The 20,371-nt window shown below is 47.9% G+C and overlaps 7 protein-coding genes and 1 non-coding gene across 8 annotated transcripts; 3 read left to right on the top strand and 5 right to left on the bottom strand.

Annotated features, from left to right (window-relative positions):
• Nucleotides 1-641: 641 nt before the first annotated feature.
• On the top strand, nt 642-1,560 carry VTN00DRAFT_1230 (uncharacterized protein; the record flags this gene model as incomplete). The annotated part of the gene is made up of 4 exons (XM_069427315.1): nt 642-730; nt 856-976; nt 1,031-1,218; nt 1,299-1,560. 4 exons carry the CDS (start codon nt 642-644, stop codon nt 1,558-1,560), a joined length of 660 nt encoding a protein of 219 aa, XP_069291932.1.
• Nucleotides 1,561-3,191: 1,631 nt separating this feature from the next.
• On the bottom strand, nt 3,192-3,262 carry VTN00DRAFT_t10. Its single transcript has one exon. It is a non-coding gene; the product is annotated as a tRNA-Gly (tRNA).
• A 2,567-nt stretch (nt 3,263-5,829) lies between these two features.
• Nucleotides 5,830-8,245, top strand: VTN00DRAFT_1229 (uncharacterized protein; the record flags this gene model as incomplete). Its single annotated transcript, XM_069427313.1, has 7 exons — nt 5,830-5,861; nt 5,962-5,975; nt 6,031-6,045; nt 6,202-6,354; nt 6,421-6,983; nt 7,063-7,375; nt 7,455-8,245. The coding sequence occupies 7 exons, from the start codon at nt 5,830-5,832 to the stop codon at nt 8,243-8,245; spliced, it is 1,881 nt and encodes a 626-aa protein (XP_069291931.1).
• Nucleotides 8,246-9,966: 1,721 nt separating this feature from the next.
• VTN00DRAFT_1228 (uncharacterized protein) lies at nt 9,967-10,861 on the bottom strand (the record flags this gene model as incomplete). Its single annotated transcript, XM_069427312.1, has 4 exons — nt 9,967-10,029; nt 10,143-10,630; nt 10,684-10,770; nt 10,831-10,861. The coding sequence occupies 4 exons, from the start codon at nt 10,859-10,861 to the stop codon at nt 9,967-9,969; spliced, it is 669 nt and encodes a 222-aa protein (XP_069291930.1).
• A 1,009-nt stretch (nt 10,862-11,870) lies between these two features.
• Nucleotides 11,871-12,872, bottom strand: VTN00DRAFT_1227 (uncharacterized protein; the record flags this gene model as incomplete). Its single annotated transcript, XM_069427311.1, has 2 exons — nt 11,871-11,927; nt 11,994-12,872. 2 exons carry the CDS (start codon nt 12,870-12,872, stop codon nt 11,871-11,873), a joined length of 936 nt encoding a protein of 311 aa, XP_069291929.1.
• A 1,759-nt stretch (nt 12,873-14,631) lies between these two features.
• Nucleotides 14,632-17,063, bottom strand: VTN00DRAFT_1226 (uncharacterized protein; the record flags this gene model as incomplete). Its single annotated transcript, XM_069427310.1, has 4 exons — nt 14,632-15,271; nt 15,357-16,288; nt 16,345-16,438; nt 16,606-17,063. The coding sequence occupies 4 exons, from the start codon at nt 17,061-17,063 to the stop codon at nt 14,632-14,634; spliced, it is 2,124 nt and encodes a 707-aa protein (XP_069291928.1).
• A 495-nt stretch (nt 17,064-17,558) lies between these two features.
• On the top strand, nt 17,559-18,677 carry VTN00DRAFT_1225 (uncharacterized protein; the record flags this gene model as incomplete). The annotated part of the gene is made up of 2 exons (XM_069427309.1): nt 17,559-17,822; nt 17,913-18,677. 2 exons carry the CDS (start codon nt 17,559-17,561, stop codon nt 18,675-18,677), a joined length of 1,029 nt encoding a protein of 342 aa, XP_069291927.1.
• A 167-nt stretch (nt 18,678-18,844) lies between these two features.
• On the bottom strand, nt 18,845-19,701 carry VTN00DRAFT_1224 (uncharacterized protein; the record flags this gene model as incomplete). Its single annotated transcript, XM_069427308.1, has 2 exons — nt 18,845-19,600; nt 19,699-19,701. 2 exons carry the CDS (start codon nt 19,699-19,701, stop codon nt 18,845-18,847), a joined length of 759 nt encoding a protein of 252 aa, XP_069291926.1.
• Nucleotides 19,702-20,371: the final 670 nt, after the last annotated feature.

The raw sequence follows: 20,371 nt of genomic DNA, 5'->3' as shown, positions 1-20,371 counted from the left end.
TTTTCTGCATGATAAAGTTCTGCGGATTTGGTGAACGCTTTAGGGGGGGAAAATTGATAGCCTTGACATAAAAACGAATACGTCATCGGGCGAAGTCACGAGCGGAGAACATTTCCCTTGGATCAGCGGATCGGGCCGATGATTTATTTATATAACCGTGTGAGATTTCTATGTATCTACCCACGTACTATAGTTTGGAATTCTCTGCACCCTCTTATACTCTTCTCCCCGTTTTCTTTATATTTTCTCTACTAAGTAATCAATATATTCTAAGCTCTTCCAGAAAAGGATCCCATTTTGTCTTCTCTCATCCTCTCATTGGTCTATCTACTAAAGGCAAGCAGCCTAGCGTCATGGAGGTGCGAGCTGAATGTCGGAAGGAACCTGGATAGCAATAGAGGAAAAAAAAGAAATCAACCCAGACCAGTAGTACATATCCACATGTTTGCATCTGAATAACACTGACCCAGCTCCGTGAAAAGACACGGTGTGTTCGGACCTTCCACCATTAACCTAGGAGGGACAGCCATCGAAGTAATACTTATGTGTACAAGCCTAAGATGTCTAAAGATCCTCTGGAATATAGAACATCTTAATAAGTAAAAATAGACTCAAGGATTGGTGGGTTCAAGTTTTCCTCAATGACATCTAACGTCTGCAACACGGCACCTTCCCTTAGCGCTGGGGAACCTGACAAGATCATTGGCAAAGCTCGAAAGCTTGGAGGAAGGTTAGCTTTCAGCCCCCACGTTCCTGAGAGACTGGGGGTTCTGATAGTGGCGGTCTGACGGTAGTATATGTACTGTGATTCGGGACATTCTGAGTTCGACTTGACGATTAAATAATCGTGTACAGCCCAGACCCATCGCTTGCATCTTTACCCTGGAAGCAATCATGGCCGGGCAACTCACCTGCCTCTTTACCGGCTGCTCCTCTGGCCTGGGCAAAGCTGTTGTCCACTCCATCCGCGCCAAAGGTACGTCCATGAACTCTTACCCTTTTCTTCACGGAGTTGACAACGTCTGCCCAGGGCGACAAGATCATTGCCACGGCTCGCACGCGAGGCTCGGGCGGCGTCGAGTGCCTGGCTCCGCTGAAAGCAGCGGGTGCGGCTGTTCTTCAGATAGACGTTGCAGCACCGCAGGACGTGCTGAATGCAAAGGCCAAGGTGGCATGGGCGATATACGGGCACGTCGACGTGCTGGTGAAGAACGTAGCGTACATTGATGTCGGGGTGGTGGAAAAGATTGATAAGTCATGCCTCCATTCCAGAACGTGTCTGCTGACCCTTGAGCCAGTGAACAATTCTCATCAAGCGCCCTGCGCAACAACGTCATCGATCCCCTTGACCTGACGCTCGCATTCCTGCCTCTTATGCGCGCCTGTCAGTCAGACACCCTGCTCTTCATGTCCTCTGTAGGCGCCCACTGCGGCTCCAAGGGCCTGCTCGAGGGCATCGTGCCAAATCTGACTCTCGAGATCGCACCTTTCGGTCTGCTCACATGCCTGATCATCCCGGGCTACATGTGCATCTCCATCATGATGCCCAGCCACATATAGTACCGCGCGCCGCACCCCTTCCTGAATACGCAGAGATGAATAAGCTCGTCCAAGCGGGCTGAAAGGCAGCGGAGCGAAACCAGCCAGGCGATCTAAAGAAGGCTGTAGATTTGACTGTAGAGACGGTGAGGGGAGAGGGAAGGTCTGAGGGCAGGACGTTGCCGACGCGGCGGCCAAATCGTGGGATCATGTCAGCAACGAATATTGAATGAAGGGCTTGCATGAGGGGCAGAAAATTTACGCCAATCTTGATTCCTAATAAGACTTTCCGTTTGTTGTTGGACCATATGCTGCCAGCTTTGCTATGGTGTCAAACCGCAGTAGAAAAGCTGAGCTCATAAGCAACGTGCAATGCCTCCCGGCAGTGTACGTAAAAAAGGTGAGGAAGGCTAGTGCGTGCTTTCAGTGAAGTGAGTGCAGTAATGTACGTACTTGTGTACAGCACACAGTAGACAGCCTTTCATGGCTGCATGGGGGCGGGCGGGAGCGCCTGGGCTGTCTCGATCTTGCAATATTATCAACCACCGATCTGCAACTTCGGCACCGGAAGTAAGAAAACATGCGTTAGTGCTGACAACCGGGAGATAAGAGACGCCCAATTAAGCCGGGGTTGGTACAAAGACGTCTCTAGGCTAACAGGATGAGGCATCCTGCAGAAAGCTTAGCATAGTCTTTTGTTAGACGTTCCATCACGCTGACAGTGCATAAATAGACGTATAAGTAGCCAGTTAGATGTAACAACGCTCTAACTGTACATGGAGGCCATAGCCATGAGATTGAGAAACCCAGAGAGCAGTGGGAGGTTGGAAAAGTGCAGCTGATATTCTGGTTAGTGGGATTCAGATGATGCTGAAGTGAAAATTTCCATTTGTAATCATGGGATTGGAGGGTCAAGGAGTGAATTACGGGGATTACCACTGCAAACAATACACTCATTCGCCGGACATCTGTATAGATCTGGACCCAGTAGCAAGGGAGCTCCTTAGTATGGACTTCTTGCTGCTATCATTGTCCTTGGACCAGTTTATCTGTTCCCTTGATAAGGCAAAGACCGGGGACATTGCGTAATCAAACTCCAAGTGCATAAGTACCCAATCGCATTGTCTGTGAGAGTCTTGATCTTATCCCTTGGAGGCAGCCATCCCGGGCTCTAAAAGTCATCTTCCTTCTTCAAGCATTCTCACAGAGGATAGACTCAGCCCAGTGTTGATGCTCCACGGGACCTGCCGGTGTCGGAGGGTGTGCTTCCATGGCAGTTCAGCAAAGGAGATTGAGAGTAATTGAAGGGGAAGTAAACAAGATGCCATGGGCATCTTTGAAATGTAGCTTGTAGTGGGGGCGACGAAAAATAGGAGTCTCCAGGTTGGCCTTCAGGAGCAAGAGACAGGCCAGAGGACAGGAACTGAATGTCGCTTGAACAGGACCTTGGCAGTGACAGTGGACGTTAAGTCCATCTTCAGCCACGTACTGATGATTGAGGCCATGTCGGTATTAGATGGAAAAATGCTGCCTCGAGAGGAGCACGCATTCGGGATAACGGACTAAACGAGACTTCGAAAAGGAAAAAGTAACTATGCCTCCATGATCTTAAGAAATAGCGTAAAGGAGGCAAAAAGAACTTACGTTCACATTGCATTATCCGTGAATCGAACACGGGCCTCATCGATGGCAACGATGAATTCTACCACTAGACCAATAATGCAGGTGTTTTTATCCGAAGCTACGATGTGATTCGCTGGCTGGATGAACAATTTAAGCCTCTGTGGTGTTAATGAAGGCTGAAAAAATTAGGTCATATCAGATGTGGGTCTGAGTGGTTCACAGACGATCTAGACCTCTACCTAGCGCGATTCCATTATCTAGATCCGCCTCACTTTATCATTAGTCGAGCTTCATTTCAAATCTTCATTGCTAGGCTTGGAATCGTACGTTGTTGGGTGGCATCAGCAATTGGGACAAGATGCTGCGGTCTAGAATGTAGATGGGTCCGTGTGCCGCGTTGATCAATAGAGACAGAAGATGCTATTGGGAATCATAAGGCGAGGGCCATGGTATGCATTCTTCGAATCAGAGAGAGAATATATGAGGCGGAAATTGACCAAAGATGGACAAAGCCTATGAGTACTTAGAGGTCAGCCTGTGATGGAACACAGCGTGCTTACAGAAGATATAGTCGAGGATATTGTCCAGTTATAGTTTGGGAACAAATAGTTTTATTTCTCTGGACCGAAATTCAACCGATTTCATGTAAAGTTTCTAATAAAGCTAGAATTACTGGTAAGGGCGACCGGAAATTAATACGCCCTTGACAGCGGGACACTGGGACCTTATGGATTGACTTTAGAAAGTATTTACACACTCTTTAGACACCTACGTGGCCTACATGGGGTTAGTGTCTCAATAGGTGTTCAGCAGAGTAGTCGAAGAACAAATATAACCCATTAGGCACATTTTCTTTTCAAACTTAGAGACAGTGTATGTAGCATCCCTTCCACGGTCGAACATGTCTTGGAAAGAGCTTTGCAAGTTAATCTAATAACCTTAGGTCCACTGGACAGCAAATGGAATAAGTAGTGCCTGGTGGAGGCTGAATACTGCTTAGCATGATTTGTTATTAATTCCAGGTTGTAGCGGGTATATAACGATTATGGAATTTGGAGTTTGCCTTGTTTCTCAACGGATCAAGTAAATCGTGTAACAAGGAGCACTAATTCAAGAATTTTAAGCTCTGGAATATGAGGATATGAAAATTAAGATACCTAGACACTATTAGACGCTCTTACTATGTTTTTAAAGTTCAACATTCGCCTATTCTCAAGGACTCACGTGAACCCTTTCTCCACACCAGACCCAGGTGACATAAAAGCATCAAAATACCAAAAAAGCTCACACTCCTCCAGCCTGCACTGCGTAGGGCACCATATGCTGTGGCAGGAGGAGTGCTAAAAAAACCCCGCCCGGGGCGTACTAGTGATTGGTGGTGGGCGGGGTTTTACTAGAAATCCCGGGGGAGGGATATTTGTATGTTAGCAGGATTTTGATAATTACTGCACCGCTTCAACCATCCCTATCCCTCCCCTGGGATTCTTACCCGGAACCCCTAGCTGGCAGGAATAATTTTTTGTGGCTTTGGAAGCCTAACTCATTGAGCTAGGGGCCCCGGGTTTTGTTGCTGGGTTACGTTGTGAGTGGAATATATGGAATATATGGGAACTGGAACTTGGGGCACTTCTGTCGCACCGCAAACAACGATTGGCCTCTGGGGAGAGGATGCGGTCTATCGCTGTTATAAAGTGGGAGAAGACGCCTTCAAAAGCTGTTACGTTGGTCTTCATAAGAAATTATTGCTGTCTGGACATATTTGCGGGATATCATTATTCATTAAATAGATTAGTTTACGATAAATTCTTCTAATCGTCAGATATTCCAGAGAGTTTTGCTCAATTTGTATTTACTGGCCTCAGAATTTAAAAATTGTAGTTATTTCATAACCATAATATGATGTAGTGAGCTACAAGTAAATAAAACTAAGGACAGGTGGCTTTTTGTAGAGATAGCACACCAGTAAACCATACTTCGTTCTGTCGAGTTGTTGGCCGGTGGTCACGGAACTAGGCATTCTGCGGCGCAGAGTAAGGGCCTCATGTATCAATGGATCTATATGATTTTCAGAGAGAAAGGGACTCGAAGGGATACTTTTATTGTGAAACTTAGTATGTTGAAACACCCGACAAAACGCCAGCTACTCACAAGAGGCTCAGTACTAAAACGTCCACCACCGTGCCAGCTTTGGAATTTAGACCTAGAATCTCTATACAATAGCAGCACAGTAAATCATGCGTGATTACTAGTGGCCACTATGCTATTGGCGGCAGCCTGACTGGGTTGCACTCGACGCCGTAGCAGGCCCCATGGGGAACGATTTCTGCGGTTTACTGGAGCTGGTGGGAATACTTCAACATAGTATGCAGAAACCTCGGGGCAGCATAGGCGACAGTGTGTTGGCAGTTAGACTTAGTATTTTCTCCATTGAGGAGCTGAGAGGTCCTCAGTGGACGATTGTTCCTGACTGGCTCGAAGTCCCAGGGAGCGGGGCCGTTCTCATCTTTTCCCCGGATCTATCCCCGCAAATCGTCAACTTTCCCCGCATCTCTAATCTCACGTTTCTCTCTCTTGTCATTAATTTGCATTTTGCATTATACATCCAGAGAGTTCCGGATTTTGCCATTCGCCAGGATTGGCGACCATGACAGGTGTTTTTCTGTATCCATGCCGATGATGCAGTCGAGGCCAGACCCTTGGTGAGTATGAGGACTCAGCTTATTTAGCGAGTCTTCGTCGAGCCGCGGGCAATATTCCTTCATAGAGATTGATTCTAACTCGTTTATTTCGCGATCAAAGTCAGAATTGCCGAAGTAGGCAATCCCTCCACCATTGAGAGCACATAGGCTCACACATTCTCGTTCTCAGATCATCATTCACGATGTGAGAACCCTGCTTGTCCGACACGCCTTTATCGAGTTCCCCGATTCTGCCTCAGACCCCTTACGCGGTTTTTTTTAAACCTAACCAGATGCCGTTCAATCACCCGGTTTGCATTTGCCTCAGCTAATATTGTCAATATCAACTGCGTACAAGCAGGTGACAGTATCAAACCAAAATGTCTACGGTGTCAGCGGTCAGGTCGAGAATGTGTACGTCGCTCGTCCAGGTTACGGTTCAGGCACGGGTCCAGTGCACGGTACGATCACGAGTTTTCCAAGGATCAAGTCTGGCTCAGTTCATCAAATAATGGTAAGCTGTCCATATAGTTACCTCTTTCGGTGTCCCGGCTTAAAGGATCATATAACTTTATCTCAGGTTCAGCAACCTACGAGTATATTGACGAAACACCTCATTTGGCTCCATCCTATACCCAAAGTCCTGTGCCCGTGTGCTCTCCTGAATTGAACGATCATCGCAGAAATGTATCTCTATCGATTCCTACAGTCCCCATAGGCACTACCGGCACCGAATCGGTTGCTGCATCATCGGACCCTACTCACTCTGAGATCCCAAAGTCTCCATTAAATCAGGATTTCATTGATAGCGTACCGACCGGAAACAGAAATATCGAACTTCCTCAATCTACGACTGGCTATCAGTCGTTAGGACCTCTTCACTCTCCTCGTTTCTCCCGTGATTGTGGAATTTCCCCAAGCACCTCGGCATCGTATGATGCTGGGGCTGGATCTCATTGGAACTTTTTAGCTTCATCCGATAACGCAAGGCAGCTTATGTCACGGTCTCCCTGTGACATCCAAGAGGAATCATCATGGAGCATCTGTCCACCTTTGTTGATCAGACAACATACTGTCCGGCCGCGTTTCGATATACAAGAAGCATGCCTCATGAAATATTTTGTTGAGAACCTTGCGAAATGGGTAAGATGCATTTTCCACTCGCAGTTATCTCAAAGGATGTGGTTAACGACTTGTCAAGACCTAACTATTCGCGTAATAGTTTGACCTCTGTGATCCTAAGAGACATTTCACAAATACTGTACCTCAGAGGGCCTTTTCCTGCCCGCCGTTGCTCAATGCTGTGTTAGCAACCTCTGCAAGACATCTCAGTACACTTCCAAGAAATCACCAGAACTCCATTATCGCCAAGTTTTGCCACCCTCGCTTCCTGAAATTGGGAGAGGAAACTTCCTTACAATATCATAACAAATGCATTGCCCATTTGAGATCACTCTCCGAAGACCCCAATAGTATAATGAACGAGGATTTATTCGCTGCTGTGGTTGTCCTTCGCTTCTATGAGGAGATAGATGGTATGTCTTTACCACGTCTTGAGCTCGAACCTATTGTCCCTGCTCATTTTCACGTGCTTACCGTACTTTTATAAAATAGCCCCATTGATTAGCTTAGGTTTTGCCAATGAAACTGGCCTCCGCGGCCTTCAAGTATTTATCGAAGCCCAAGCAACGTCGGCCCTTAGCTCGCCAGGGCTCCGTCAAGCAGCATTCTGGGTTGGGTTCCGTCAAGAAATTCTCATGGCGTTCCTACAGCAACGGTCGTTTCGTCTTCCTCTTGGCATCTGTGATAGCTATCGCTCTTGGGACCCTGCCCCTGACCATGTGTGGGCTAATCGTCTTATGATTTTCTGTGCCGACGTACTTCAATACTGTTTTAGCAGTTACCATCCGAGGAGTACCGCTCAATATGAGGAATTGATCAATTTCCATACTCGGTGGTTAGAACTCCGCCCACGTTCCTTCTCGCCGATTTATTATCGTGAGCCAGACAGAAGGAAGGGTGAAGTACTTCCTGAAGCATGGTATCTTGCTGATTGCCACATTGTAGGAATACAAAACATGGATTTGGCAATGATTCTGCTTACTGTCTACAATCCAAACATGCCACGCCTAGGCCTTGGTCAACAGGACGCGGCACGCTCGATGGACGAAAAGATCAAGGCAATCGTCTTGGAAATATGTGGAATTGCAATGTCGAACCGCCAGTCCCCACCTGCTTTCCTCACAGCGACCCTTGCAATTACGATGTGCGGAGACCGATTCACGGACCTTGTCGAGCAACAAGCTTTGTTGAATGTACTTATCGAGACAGATCGAGATAATGCATGGCCAACTGCCGCGATGCAGAAGAAACTGAGGGAGACCTGGGGATGGGAGAGAAGATGAAACTATTTTTATATTCTATGTTTATACTCTCAACCGTTATTTATGACCTATATTCCTTTTCACTATTTAGCTTTCTACACATTCCCGTCGTTATAGCGGTCTAATATACTCAGCCTATGTCCATTTTCTGCTCGGTATACCTTGGAGCCGTCCCTGTACGATTATGTGAGAGATTTTTTGATATTTACGTCACATTACATAGCTAGGACAGGACATGAAGCGAGAAAAATTTTTTTAAAAAAAACCTCGTTCGACTTGTCGGATTCGTGCGTCCCGACGTGGGTTTCAGGGCTCCCTTTTTTCTTCATCTTGAACTTCCCTTTTTCTTCGTCTGGCGTGTTTCGACTTTTGTACACCGGTTTACTTTGCGCCACTGCATATCGCATACATATATCATCAAAATCAACATTGAGAGGAGCTATGGCCAGGGTTGAGCCGGCCTGATGATAAGGCCTCAATGAGTGAAGCACTGTACGACCATCCTCGGATTTCCCTGTTTCGAATTAAAATCAAACTGTGATGCACCATGTTATCTTTGATTGCAGCGGGATGACAAGCTCGAAACTCCGCGGCCCGAGACAGCTCGATCATTTCATTTGAACATGAATCCACGGAAGCGGGAGACGGAGTTGAAGTGAAACAAAACCAAATGAAACAAAATACCAACTCAAGATCAAAGAAATCCACAGTTCCAATCGAGGCAATCCTATGATCAAGGAAATGGTTCAAGGGTTCCGACGGGAACCTGCAGTCGGTGGTGATACGCGGTTTAACGTCCCGCGGGTGAAAGGACGTCCTCGATAAATTGTATACATGTATAGACCGGGATCAAGCAATAGGGTAGTTGCCTTAGCAATAAGCATCGGGGAAAGAAGCAAGAATGCAGGGACCCTTATCTTTAATTTTAATTTAAATCTTCCCGGACGGTTGCAGACCCTGGCCCTTTCCACCCCCTTCTGTCGGGTTGGGACATAAGGGGGACATGGGATTATGTGGCGCAACTGTACCTGGAATAAGTTTATGGTGTCTGCAGATTTAGAGTACCTCTGGACGGTGCATGTAGGTAACTCCGAGCGCATGCTGGCTCCATATTGTGACCTGCCTAGTTCGTTGTCCCTTAAACAGCAGCTTTATTACATTTCCTAAAATCTCTTTCAATCTCCTTTTCTAATCTGCTTTCTTTGCTATGGTTTTCTGTGTGTTATAGTTCTATATCAATTAAAAGCGTGTTCTAGTGGATCTTAGATTGTGCCCCGCCAAAAAGCCACAGTCGCAATCCACTTACTAGATAGAAATGTATTTATGTGTACTATCTATAAGCAAGCCCGCTAAGACAATCATCAAACCAAATTTGTGATTCAACAGGCAAGACCCATGTTCTGTTCGTGAGGACCTCTTGCCGTCGTACTGGGACGCCATCACGTTCCCATTTAAACACCGAGCCCAAAGACAGCATGCAACCAACTCTAGCCGATTCCACCGGCCCCATTGATACGTTTCGAAGGATCATGTCCTGGATCTCAACTGGGAGGTCATGTAAAGGTGAGGCCTGACGCTCTGGCGGAGCCGCCATGAGCAGGTACCCCAATGCTCGTCTCGAAGGACTGTCAACACCATTGAACAGAGGCTCCGGCCTTGTGCATATGGGAGAATGTGTGTTGCAAAAGCAGGTTCTGTATAAAATGATTTCCCGCACGGAGAGTATCAGGTATGTGATACTGTTACATCGTGCGTTGCGAGGGGAGCTCGACTCGTAGCGCACCCGTCGTCGTCCAAAGTCCTCCCTGATAGCAGGGATAGCGTGTGAGAGGTGCTGGCAAGGAACCACAGAGACACGGTCAAGATGAATGACTCGGTTAGGGAAGGGTTCCCACTGCGGTAGATCTGTCAACCATACCAACGTTCCTCGTATTCCGGCTCGAGAACGAGCAACTTCTTTGACGTTGAAGTCGAGGGTGACAATACGGAGAATGGCACAAGCAAGCCTTCGAAACGTGGAATTGTTGTACCGACTCCGAAAAACGTGCCTCCACTGATACGAGAAGTCCTCCAGCACCCTCCCGATAAAAGCAGTCTGGCGCGTTGCCGCGTTGAATTTCGGCTCCCAGGTTGGCGTCGGAAAGTCTTTATCCAGTGTAAATTTTGGTAAGGGTGGGAGTTCGAACGGCTCCATTTCAACGATCGGGACAGGGCCTTCCCGGAGCTTGCTCAGTGGAATCATTCGATTCAGACTCTTCTTGTGCAGTGTTAGAATATCATTATCGAGGTTAAAGATCCATACGGCGGGCACGAGAGACTCCCTAGAATCACCAAATGGGTTGGAGATATCATCTTGCAGGCGCCATTTAGATGAAACAGCTCGATACAGTACATCGAAGGAGAGTTCTACATGTTTTAGTATAATCGGAACGCTGGGAACGGGGCATCAATCCACAAACCTTGTGACACGCCGGCTAGGCACTGGCAAAACAGCATTAGCGTATCGTTGTCATCTTCAGAACGGTGAGTAGCGGAATAGACAACTCCTAGAATATCGTGAGCTACTGGGTGATGGGCAAGCAGCTGAAGTGCAGCAGCCATTATACCTTGCAATGTGATGTGGATGAATTCTGACATGACTGCCACTTTGGGCACCAAGCTCCCGGAAGAGTATTTAAATCAAAATGTCAATATAATAGCGCATGTTCAGTTCAGTTTTTTTTCGCACGTCGACAGAAATTCAGGACATCTGGACGAGAGCTTAGGGTGCGGACGAATCGTGTTTATCGACTAATGGTCAAATAGAAAATCTGAAACCTCCAAGTGTTGGGTTAACACCTGAGGCGCATCTCAGTTTTGCTACCCGCTTACAGCTGCATTTGTCATAATAATCGAGTGCCAAGTCATCTGTGCCCTCTTCAGATTGAAGCCCTTTCTTCCCTGTTCTACCAAAGCCCCTCTCTTCTGCAATTTGGGGCCTACCTTTTTTTTTAACACGGGATCGGTTACCAATGGGAATAGTTAACTAGTTAAACTAGAGATGCTGACTAAGGAATATAATCAAGGATGCCTAAGCGCTCTAGGATTGGACTAAATTAGATCTTGACAAATTCTCGTCGGGGCGTCATTCAAAACAAAAAACAAAGAGTACTATCTAACTCTCCTGGAAACTCCTAACCAACCGGTTTTCAATGATATCCTCTATGAATCTACCAACAAACCATACTAGCAGTCAAGTGATACTCATCCTCTGACCGCACAAATGGAGAATACTCATCAGTCATGACAACACAATGTAGAGTCTTGGCGATCTCGGAGAGTCCGAGGAATCCACGCAAAATCGAGAGGCGGATGCCAAACTAGCAGGTGTGTGGCTCTGACGAGATGTCAGATCTGAAGATCCTATTTCACCGTGCCTGATTACCTCGCAGATACACGCGCAGGCCCCAAGCACTTCAAGATAGACTCCTTTAGTGGCAATATGCTTATCCCAGACTCTATGAGTCTAGTGACTATCCAGATCGTGTATCCAAATCGATAGACTTCACTGAAAATATAAGAAATGCAGGCAGACTGCAAATAACGGTGTTATTATCAAAAGGCAAAGAGATCGGAGAAAGATTCCTGTTTTTGGAAATTCCTAGTCTCACCATCTGAGAACTCGTTGTGGGAAGAATTCGTCGATGAGCTCCAAATAGTACGGCTAAAAGATCACATATTAGCCAACAGAAATATAAACACCACAATACGACGCATACAAACAGCTTACCTTGAGTTCCTCGATCTTGGGGACCTCATCACTCTTACTGTACAGATCGTAAGGGTTGAACGCCTGCACAGCCTCAAGCATCTTTTCATCGCGCTCATTCATGAAGTATCGGTACGCGCCCTCCCTATGCCACGGGTAGAACGAGTGGTATCTGATCATGGCCAGAGCCTCTTCGGGAAGGGTTGATTGGTCTTTGACAACATTGTAGAGATACTCATCATGACCCCAGGAGAGCATGATATTTTCCAGACCGCAGTGAGGATAATAGATTCCAAACTTAGTCCCGTAGATCGGATGGTTGAAGTCTGGGTTGCGCTGGAAGGTGTCAGGGTATATGTTGCGCTCGTCGAACGCACACCCAACAGGAAAAGTGTCACCGACGACATCCCATTGTCCTTCGGCGCCAAAGAAATAGAGCAACTTTCCAAGATCATGGATCAAGCCAGTCAATTGCATCCATCTTGGCTTTCCGTCGCGACGAATCGCTTCTGCAGACTGGAACAGGTGCTCGATCTGGGACAGTGAGGTGTCTGGGTCTGATTCGTCGATAAGCGTGTTAAGCTTCTCTACAGCCTCCCAAACAGTCATTTTGGCGCGGATTTTGGATCGAAATTCATTGCGGGCCTTGAGATTATATGCGACGGTCTGCTTCTCGTGTTGTTCACGGTAGAAATCCTTGACTCTCTCACAAGCGTCTTCGTATTGACGAAATCTGGATTTGTCTTTGTTGGCGTCAAACTCGGATTTATCGTAAGCGTCTCGCTCCTTCATTGAACACTTGAGGACATTGGCTGCATCAATATCATCTGAAAGGCTCTCAAGGGCAGAACCATCCCGGGTAGGGCTCAAGATAGGTTCTGCTGGCAATGATGTTGCCATCTTGTTCCAACAAACTGAAGAGCACAAGATCGGAGCAAAGATCAAGACAGTCTTTATAAAGAATAGAAAGTAAGAAATGACTCGAAATTCAAAATGCGACGAGAGCACGGAATGGCAAGGGATATAAAAGCTGGAACGCTTTACTGCGAGGGACCCCTCGGCAAATCAGATGCATAGACAAGGAATTTCACACATTTATCCTCTTTCTCTGTAATAAATCGCCCCGGGATCATCGGTCAATGACGTGTTTCTCGAATGCAACTGTGAACGATGACTGTCAGAAGCTAAACCAGCTCATTGTATGCGCTTCACTGCAGGATTGGGCTATCTATCCATGCCATCAGACGAGCCACCCAAAGGCATTCCGAGGCGGCCGACTGAATTTTAAGGCTGATACTTGAATGGTCGGATCAATGACATGTTGGCGGTTTGCCAGTCAGGGATCGAGCGGTCACAGGACGGGGAGACAAGGCAATTTGGAAGCCTCCAATGTCCAACAATCGGTATCAACATCTTCTGATTGGGGTCTCTGTTATATTGCCAAGTTTTTCGAGGTGCAGATATTCCCTGTTCATCTCGGAAAAAGCAATGACGGAAGGCAGACCGCTTGTCTCCAGCGCATCATCACATCACAAATGTAGTTTGTAGAGCACACGGCGTCAGAAGAGACGTCCGAAGAAAGCCAGATCTCGAGGGAGGATGCAGCTTTTGAAACCGCCTCACTTTTCTGGAACTATAGAGTGTAACAAACACCGGTTTCTCATCCGTGCTGTGTGCGCCAGGAACCTTCCGTCGCGGCTAATCGGGCACAATCATCGAATGCAGCCCAGCTGTTGTGCCACAGACGCAACAGGCTTCTTCTGGAAGACATGCATGGCCAGGGATGCCTTGAGTAGTCTTGTAGATCCAGGTGATCAGTTGGGCTCGTGCAGATGTAGATTGTGACGCCTTGAGGATCGATGCTGGTTCCCGCGGTAGGGGTTTCGAGGTCAGGATCCGAATTATTCCGTGGCATAACTATTCAGCCGGGAGAATGATTCCGGGACGATATGGTGTAATTTTCTCAGAGAAAACTGGTTGATTTCTTCGAACGCCAGTGTCGTGTGCCGCTGCAAATACGTACTGTACGTAGCCTTAGCAGTGCGACCTCGTCAAATTCCGAACCCCCTAGGCATGTCTGTCGTGGCAAGATGTTATATTCATCATCACTTGCCAGACATACGGTTTTGAAGTCGTCCGGATTCCTTTCTCTGTCCACCAGTCCACAGTATCGTACGGGGTGGAGGGTGAAGGAGCGAGGTGACCGTTAATATTATTTAACTGATCGAGCATACGAACACAATCCGCTTCTCCTTGTCCAAGCATCACAATGGGGCTGGCAGTCAGTGTGCAGTAGACTATGGAATGAATTGACATGTAATGTGCTGCTGGAAATTCAAAACCCGATATGCATTTCACTCGGAAAGGCAAGAACCTGGTCCCGAAAGGGACTATGAGTTGAGTAAGATTGCGGTACAGGTGTTAAGAGTCCAAAGTACTTTTGTCTGCGGAACTGATAGCCTTTATTCCACTCCCAACTTCGCTTACCAAGTCCTTTGTAGGGCAGAAAAACCTTCAATTCTTTCAATTAAATTGTCAAAAATCATGTCTCAGCCTTCATAATACCGCTCCTTTCTTATAAAATGTATATATGGCATCTATGAAACGTCTATTACAATCATTCATTCACCTTTAACATAGCTTCGTTTACCAGCGTCCCTTAGGTGCTGCAGTTCCCTGCACTCTCCGATACGTTTATCCTGCTCCTCTTCCCGGTCTCCTCATCTTCTGGGACATGGATACCAAGCTCAATCCAGTCATCATTCGCATTTACTGTCTCACAGATCTCATCAGAGCCGGTAGCATGGGCGTGTCTAGTCATGAGAATGCTTGAACCTTCCCCATTATTATCCACAGACGGAGCAGAAGACGCCCCAAGGACGCCCCTCTCTCTGCCATATTTAGTCGTCGCGGCTTCGTCACCGCTGCTGCTTTCCTCGTTTCGTTTCGCTCTCTCATCTTCATCATCCTCCGGCGTCCCTTCACGGCATGCCCACGCATCGACAAACCTGAGAACATCGCGCCGCCACCAGCGCTTCATAACTAGTAATCGAAACGGGACGAGAGCAATTATGAGGACTGGGAAAGCGGGCGCTGCGCGGGTTAAAGTCAGGATGAAGATGGCTACAGTGATAACAATCTGGAGAAGGGTGTAAAGATGTATGGGGATATATGAAGGCCTTCTGGCAGGTGAATTGTCTGAAGATGAATCCGAAGGTGTAGGAACCCCGAGAGAGGGCGGCAGAGGCGGCAGCTCAGATGGCGGCGTAAGAAGGTAGAAAGTTCGATAGAGGATTGGGCTAAAAAAAAGCCGCTGTTAGCTAGGGCGCAATGCGTCATGATATACGGAGCTTGAGGAAACTTCTGTGCAACAGAAACTCTTACTTCACAGATAAGCTCTGCTCCCCCATGAACATAAACAGACCAGCCAGCACGCTTGTTGGCGTCAATCCCAGCACCTTCATAAACGGTGGGCTAACAAACAGGAGGATACCCCCTGCATGTAGAAAGGCCGACCATCGCTGCTCGTATACTCGCTTGACCTCGCGGTTCTCGACTTCTTCCTCACCGTCAACCGTAACAGTCACCTCTTCCCGTTCTGTATGCATCAGGGACTCTGAATGTAAAGGCGCTTGTGGCAAGAGTCCATTGGCTGGTGGTATTCCAAGGATTCCACAGAGAGCGGTCGTAGTACCCAACAGAACAATATCCCACGCGAAACCACCCGGTTTCCTGGTTCCATACCGGTCAATGGTGCAGATGATCGAGCTCACCTCATGGTCAAAGAAGAAAAGCATCGTAATTATGAGTCCAGGGACCAAGGCCGCAGATATCCATTCTACTGGTAGTTTCCAAAACTCAACAAAAAAGATTTCTCGTTCTGGGGACGTCGGCTTGAACGAAGTGCTGACATGCAGCGTCATCTTGTCCAGGTGGGCTAGCTCTCCTATGTGAGGCAAGCCAATAAAGACAATTATGGATATTGCGGCAGCATACTCCGTCAGACCAAGTCGAACATAACGATGAAATAGAGGCCGCCAGCTCTCAGCTGTTGACAGGAAGATTGCAAGAAGCATCGTGCCAACAGCGCCAATGATGGCATATAAAAAGGCCGCGAATGAGAGACTATCATGCGCTCTTTCAAGTTCTTGAATGGCCTTATGAAAGTAGATTATACTGTTCAGTAGCGAAAATATCTCAGTAGAAAAGGTAGTCACATAGCGCATCGTCCAGTCGTGAGCATTGATTATGGCCAACACGTAGTGCATCCATGCAGAGTGGATAAGAGACCAAGCCATGAAAGGCAGAAAAGGAATCTAGAATAGAATATGTAAGAAAGTGGCGATATATAAATATTCAGAGCTCCTCCAACCTTGAACACTTCGTCGCATAGTGCATATATGTTCTCCGCTAATACCGAGAACGGGCCAGTTACACCCAAAATCGTCAGTGGTTGAATAGAAAGCCTATGCCAATTTAGCGCTCAGCCTGAATTCCCTGTCCGAAGTGAAATTGGTAAAGGACATTTGGAACTGAAAGCATAGGATAACTTGGAGCGCGATTATGGCCTCAAGAACAACATTCAACCCAGCAAGGTTGTCTGACATCCAGAGATAAGGAAAAGGAGACATACAAGGAAAAGATAATGCCGCAGAGTCCTGTGCTGAAGACCACCTCAATGGTCCCCCAGTTTTTGCCTGTTAAGACAAACAGGTCGCTTGCAAAAGTGATCCCAGGCAGCAGATTGGTAAAGAAAACATAGACGGCGCTCGCAAAAATCAGCTGGTTAAACACCGTCCAGTCGGAGACATATCGACGCCGCAGGTTGAGGATGTCTTGCTTCAGTAGTCTAAAGGGACGCAGCGGTCCACCGGCACCTACACTACCCCTCAGCACTCGAAAGGGCTTTGGGGTGTGCTTAGAAGGGGTTATGACAGAGTGAGCATCTGGATCTGGATCTGGATCACCAGCGGACACCTCAGGCTCATGCGAGCCCGATTTCTGCCGCCATCTTTTGTATCTGTTAACAGACCTGTGTCGAAGGGAGGTACCTCTAGTAGATGGCGTTCTGAAAGCAGAAATCAGGGACATTGTAATGAGTGTTGAGAAGTCGTGTCGTATTGTTTATATAGAAGAGCTCCAGAGTGAGCTAAATCGATAGCAATTCCACTGAAAACTGGAGGATGAAAGGAAGAAGCAGAGCGATACTGCCAAATGACAGAGAGCCCAGGCTGGGCAATGCAGTTTTGACGGTCATTCTCTGGAGTCTGGCTGAGAGAAGACCAAGACTCAAGCGTTATCAGGCGGATCGGTAATATCGAGGCGGAGTCGGACAATTCTCTAGCCGATTACCACTCACCGCCTTCCATTCTGCCTGTACAATTTCCACTCGGCGTGGGCGACAAGCTTCGCATCTCATCACGTCTTGTTGCACGTACAGAGTGCCCTCCTCTCATCCCCTGTGATTCTCCAGAGAACGACGCTATCCATATCACTCTAGGCATTAGTAGCATGCGTCTCTAAGATGTCTCTGCGATTACCTAGTCGATTCCCACCGAGTTTACGTCGTACCGCTTTCCCCTCATAATGGCCGCCAAGTTCATTCCGCGCCAGGTCTTCCCACACTATGAGACCATCCCGAGGTCCTATTTCTTAGGACATCACCGAGAAGGACTGCAGAATATGAAGAAGATGCTGTCCTCGATTGACTATGTCGTCGAGTGTCGCGACTTTCGCGCACCGGTCACTTCAATCAACCCCATGTTCGAGGAGGCGCTGGGAGAAAAAGCGCGAATGATCATCTACACCAAGAGGGATCTTGGGGGTGGTAACAAATTGAAGGATCAGAATGTGAGTTTATGCCTGGATTGAGTGGAGTCGATATATCTTCATCGTTCTCGAAAACATCTGCTCATGGAGTGACCCTTTTGCGACCTTTAGGCCGAAAAACTGATCCGTCAACTGGACCGTAGAAGCAGTGTGTTTTTTACCAGTTCCTTCTCCAAAAAGGATACGGGGCCGATTTTCAAACACCTAAGAGATAACGCTCGCAGCCCGGATAGGCTTGTAGGGTGTCGCATAATGGTCGTTGGAATGCCGAATGTTGGTAAATCCACTCTGATCAACAACCTCCGGAACCAAGGCGTGAATAAAGCCAAAGCCGCCAGAACGGGTGACCAGCCCGGCGTGACCAGGAGGATAGGGGCACCGATAAAAATATGGGAGAGACCGGATGGCTCCGATGTCTACGTGCTCGATACTCCTGGTGTCTTCGTTCCATACATGCCGGATGCGGAGAGGATGCTCAAGCTCGCTCTCTGTGGGTGCGTCAAGGACTCGGTTGTCCCTCCTACGACTATAGCGGACTATCTTCTGTACCATATAAACTTGCAGGATCCTCTAGTGTACAAGCGCTGGTCTGAGCCAACAAATGAGATCATGCCTCTTCTCGAGAACTTCGCGCGCAATACTGGTCTGCTCGCCAAAGGTGGGATTCCAAATATAGACCTTGCTGCCCTACGTTTCGTCCAGAGATGGAGAGCCGGGGAGCTTGGGAAATTCATCCTGGACGATGTTAAGGAGGAACTCCGCCAGCGGCAGCAAGAAGACATTGAAAAGAAAACTCCTAGTCCCAGCATGACCCAGGCATTGAAAGCCGCAAGGAGGGAAAGAAAGCAGCGTGCTGCTGAATCCAGAAAGGCATAATGAAAAACAGCAACTGTATATTACTTGATGATGTATGTACAATAGACTTTATTGGTATCATCAACCCTTTTCCGTAGCCAGAAAATTGCAGACGTATGATAGAAAGAGATAGGCATGCTGAAACAAATCAAGGAAAGACACGTGCCAGCAACTCCAGCGACTGCTCCTTATGAGATCTTGTCCAACAATCTCCTTCTCCTCCTGTCCACGAGTTCTTCCTGAACTTCGTCCAAAGTAGGTAGCCTCCATTCGACCCCGTCGCCGGCATCACCGGGCAACGGTTCCCATCCATCCTCAACGTCCTCTTCACCCTTCTTGAGCATGTTCTCGACAGCTTCCTTCTCCTTCTTCTGCTCGTAGGCAAGAAGTGTCCCATCTTCCTCGTCCGGTCCGTAGCCAAAGTATGCCGCATCAACATGCTTCCTGGCTAGATCCGCTGCTGCTCTACCCCCACCGGTATCCTCTTCCTCCTCTTCGGGCCTTCTTCTCCTCGCGGCCGCTTCAAACATCTCCTTCACCCCAGGTAACTCCCTGGCACGGCCAAAATATCGATACCCTTTCCCTCCACCCGGTATCTCCCTTCCTTCATCGTCGTAGACCCGCCCGCCGCCACGCATGTAATTTGGCCCACCCAGGTCCCGGATCTGCTTCTCCCACATCCACTTCTCGCGCATGGCCTTGTTGATCTCATCATTGAGGTCACGGATCTGGTAGTCACTGAGACTCGGGTCCTGGATGCGGGACACCTTGCGCGAGATCTCCTTGAGCACCTGACCTCGCCACTTTTCACATGTCGGGATCGAGGTCACGGACGTGATGGCCTTGGGGCGACGCGTGCGACCAATGTCGAGGATTCCCAGGTCCGCAGCCTGTGCCGCGCGGAAGCGGAACAGCATCGACTGCGCCTTTTCACTGTTACGGGCCTGTATAAGTTGAAAAAAGTTGCAGTGGTTAGCGATGGGAGTCCCGAGCTTTAGTCGCAGTGGGAGGGGAAGTTGGGGAATATTATGAAAATACTCACCATGATGACGAGCTGAGCGAAAAGAGACGACTTGTATTAGATTCTCGAAGGAGAGGCCGTGAGCCCGGGATTTGGAGGAAGAAATAGTTGGTTGATGAGGGGGCTGGAGATGAGAGAGGTCGAGCTTGGAGAAATCCGACTATCGAAGCTCGATAGGGCAACGCAGGGAGACCGCTTGGGCACGAGCCACCCGCCGCGTCCAGATGCGGGCTCCAACGGCGCAGCACAGCTCGCCACGCAGCGCAGGCAAAGCGACCGTTCAGTGTTCGTCTTTCTAGTCTCAAGCTCAGATCAACGGATTGATCATCAGTGTAGAATCTCTTGGTCCTGTTTCAAAATGCGGACCCGCACGTGTCGGAATTCGGATAATATTCATTCAAACAATCATCGCTTTGCTAAGGTTGCTTCACAGGACAGAATCCCATCCCACGGACTATTTAGCCATAGTGTTACTACAGGGACTGTACATAATTACTAAGAGGTCATTCCCGTTGTTTGTTGATTTAGACTAGATTCGGAAGGCCACGCTCTTCAAGAAACAGGAACGACTCTCAGTTGGTGTGCGCATTATTGCGATTACCTGCTAAGATATAAAACAAAACAAAACTGTCCACCCCAAAGGACATGCACTCCAGGCCCAAAAGAATAATTCTCTAAAGCGCCAAATATAAAT

The sequence above is a fragment of the Thermoascus crustaceus genome (assembly GCF_041956765.1).
Source record: "Thermoascus crustaceus strain CBS 181.67 unplaced genomic scaffold VTN00scaffold_1, whole genome shotgun sequence".
Classification (NCBI taxonomy): Eukaryota; Fungi; Ascomycota; class Eurotiomycetes; order Eurotiales; family Thermoascaceae; genus Thermoascus; species Thermoascus crustaceus.
Note: the sequence above shows the minus strand (reverse complement) of the source record. Positions and strands in the feature narration are given on the sequence as shown.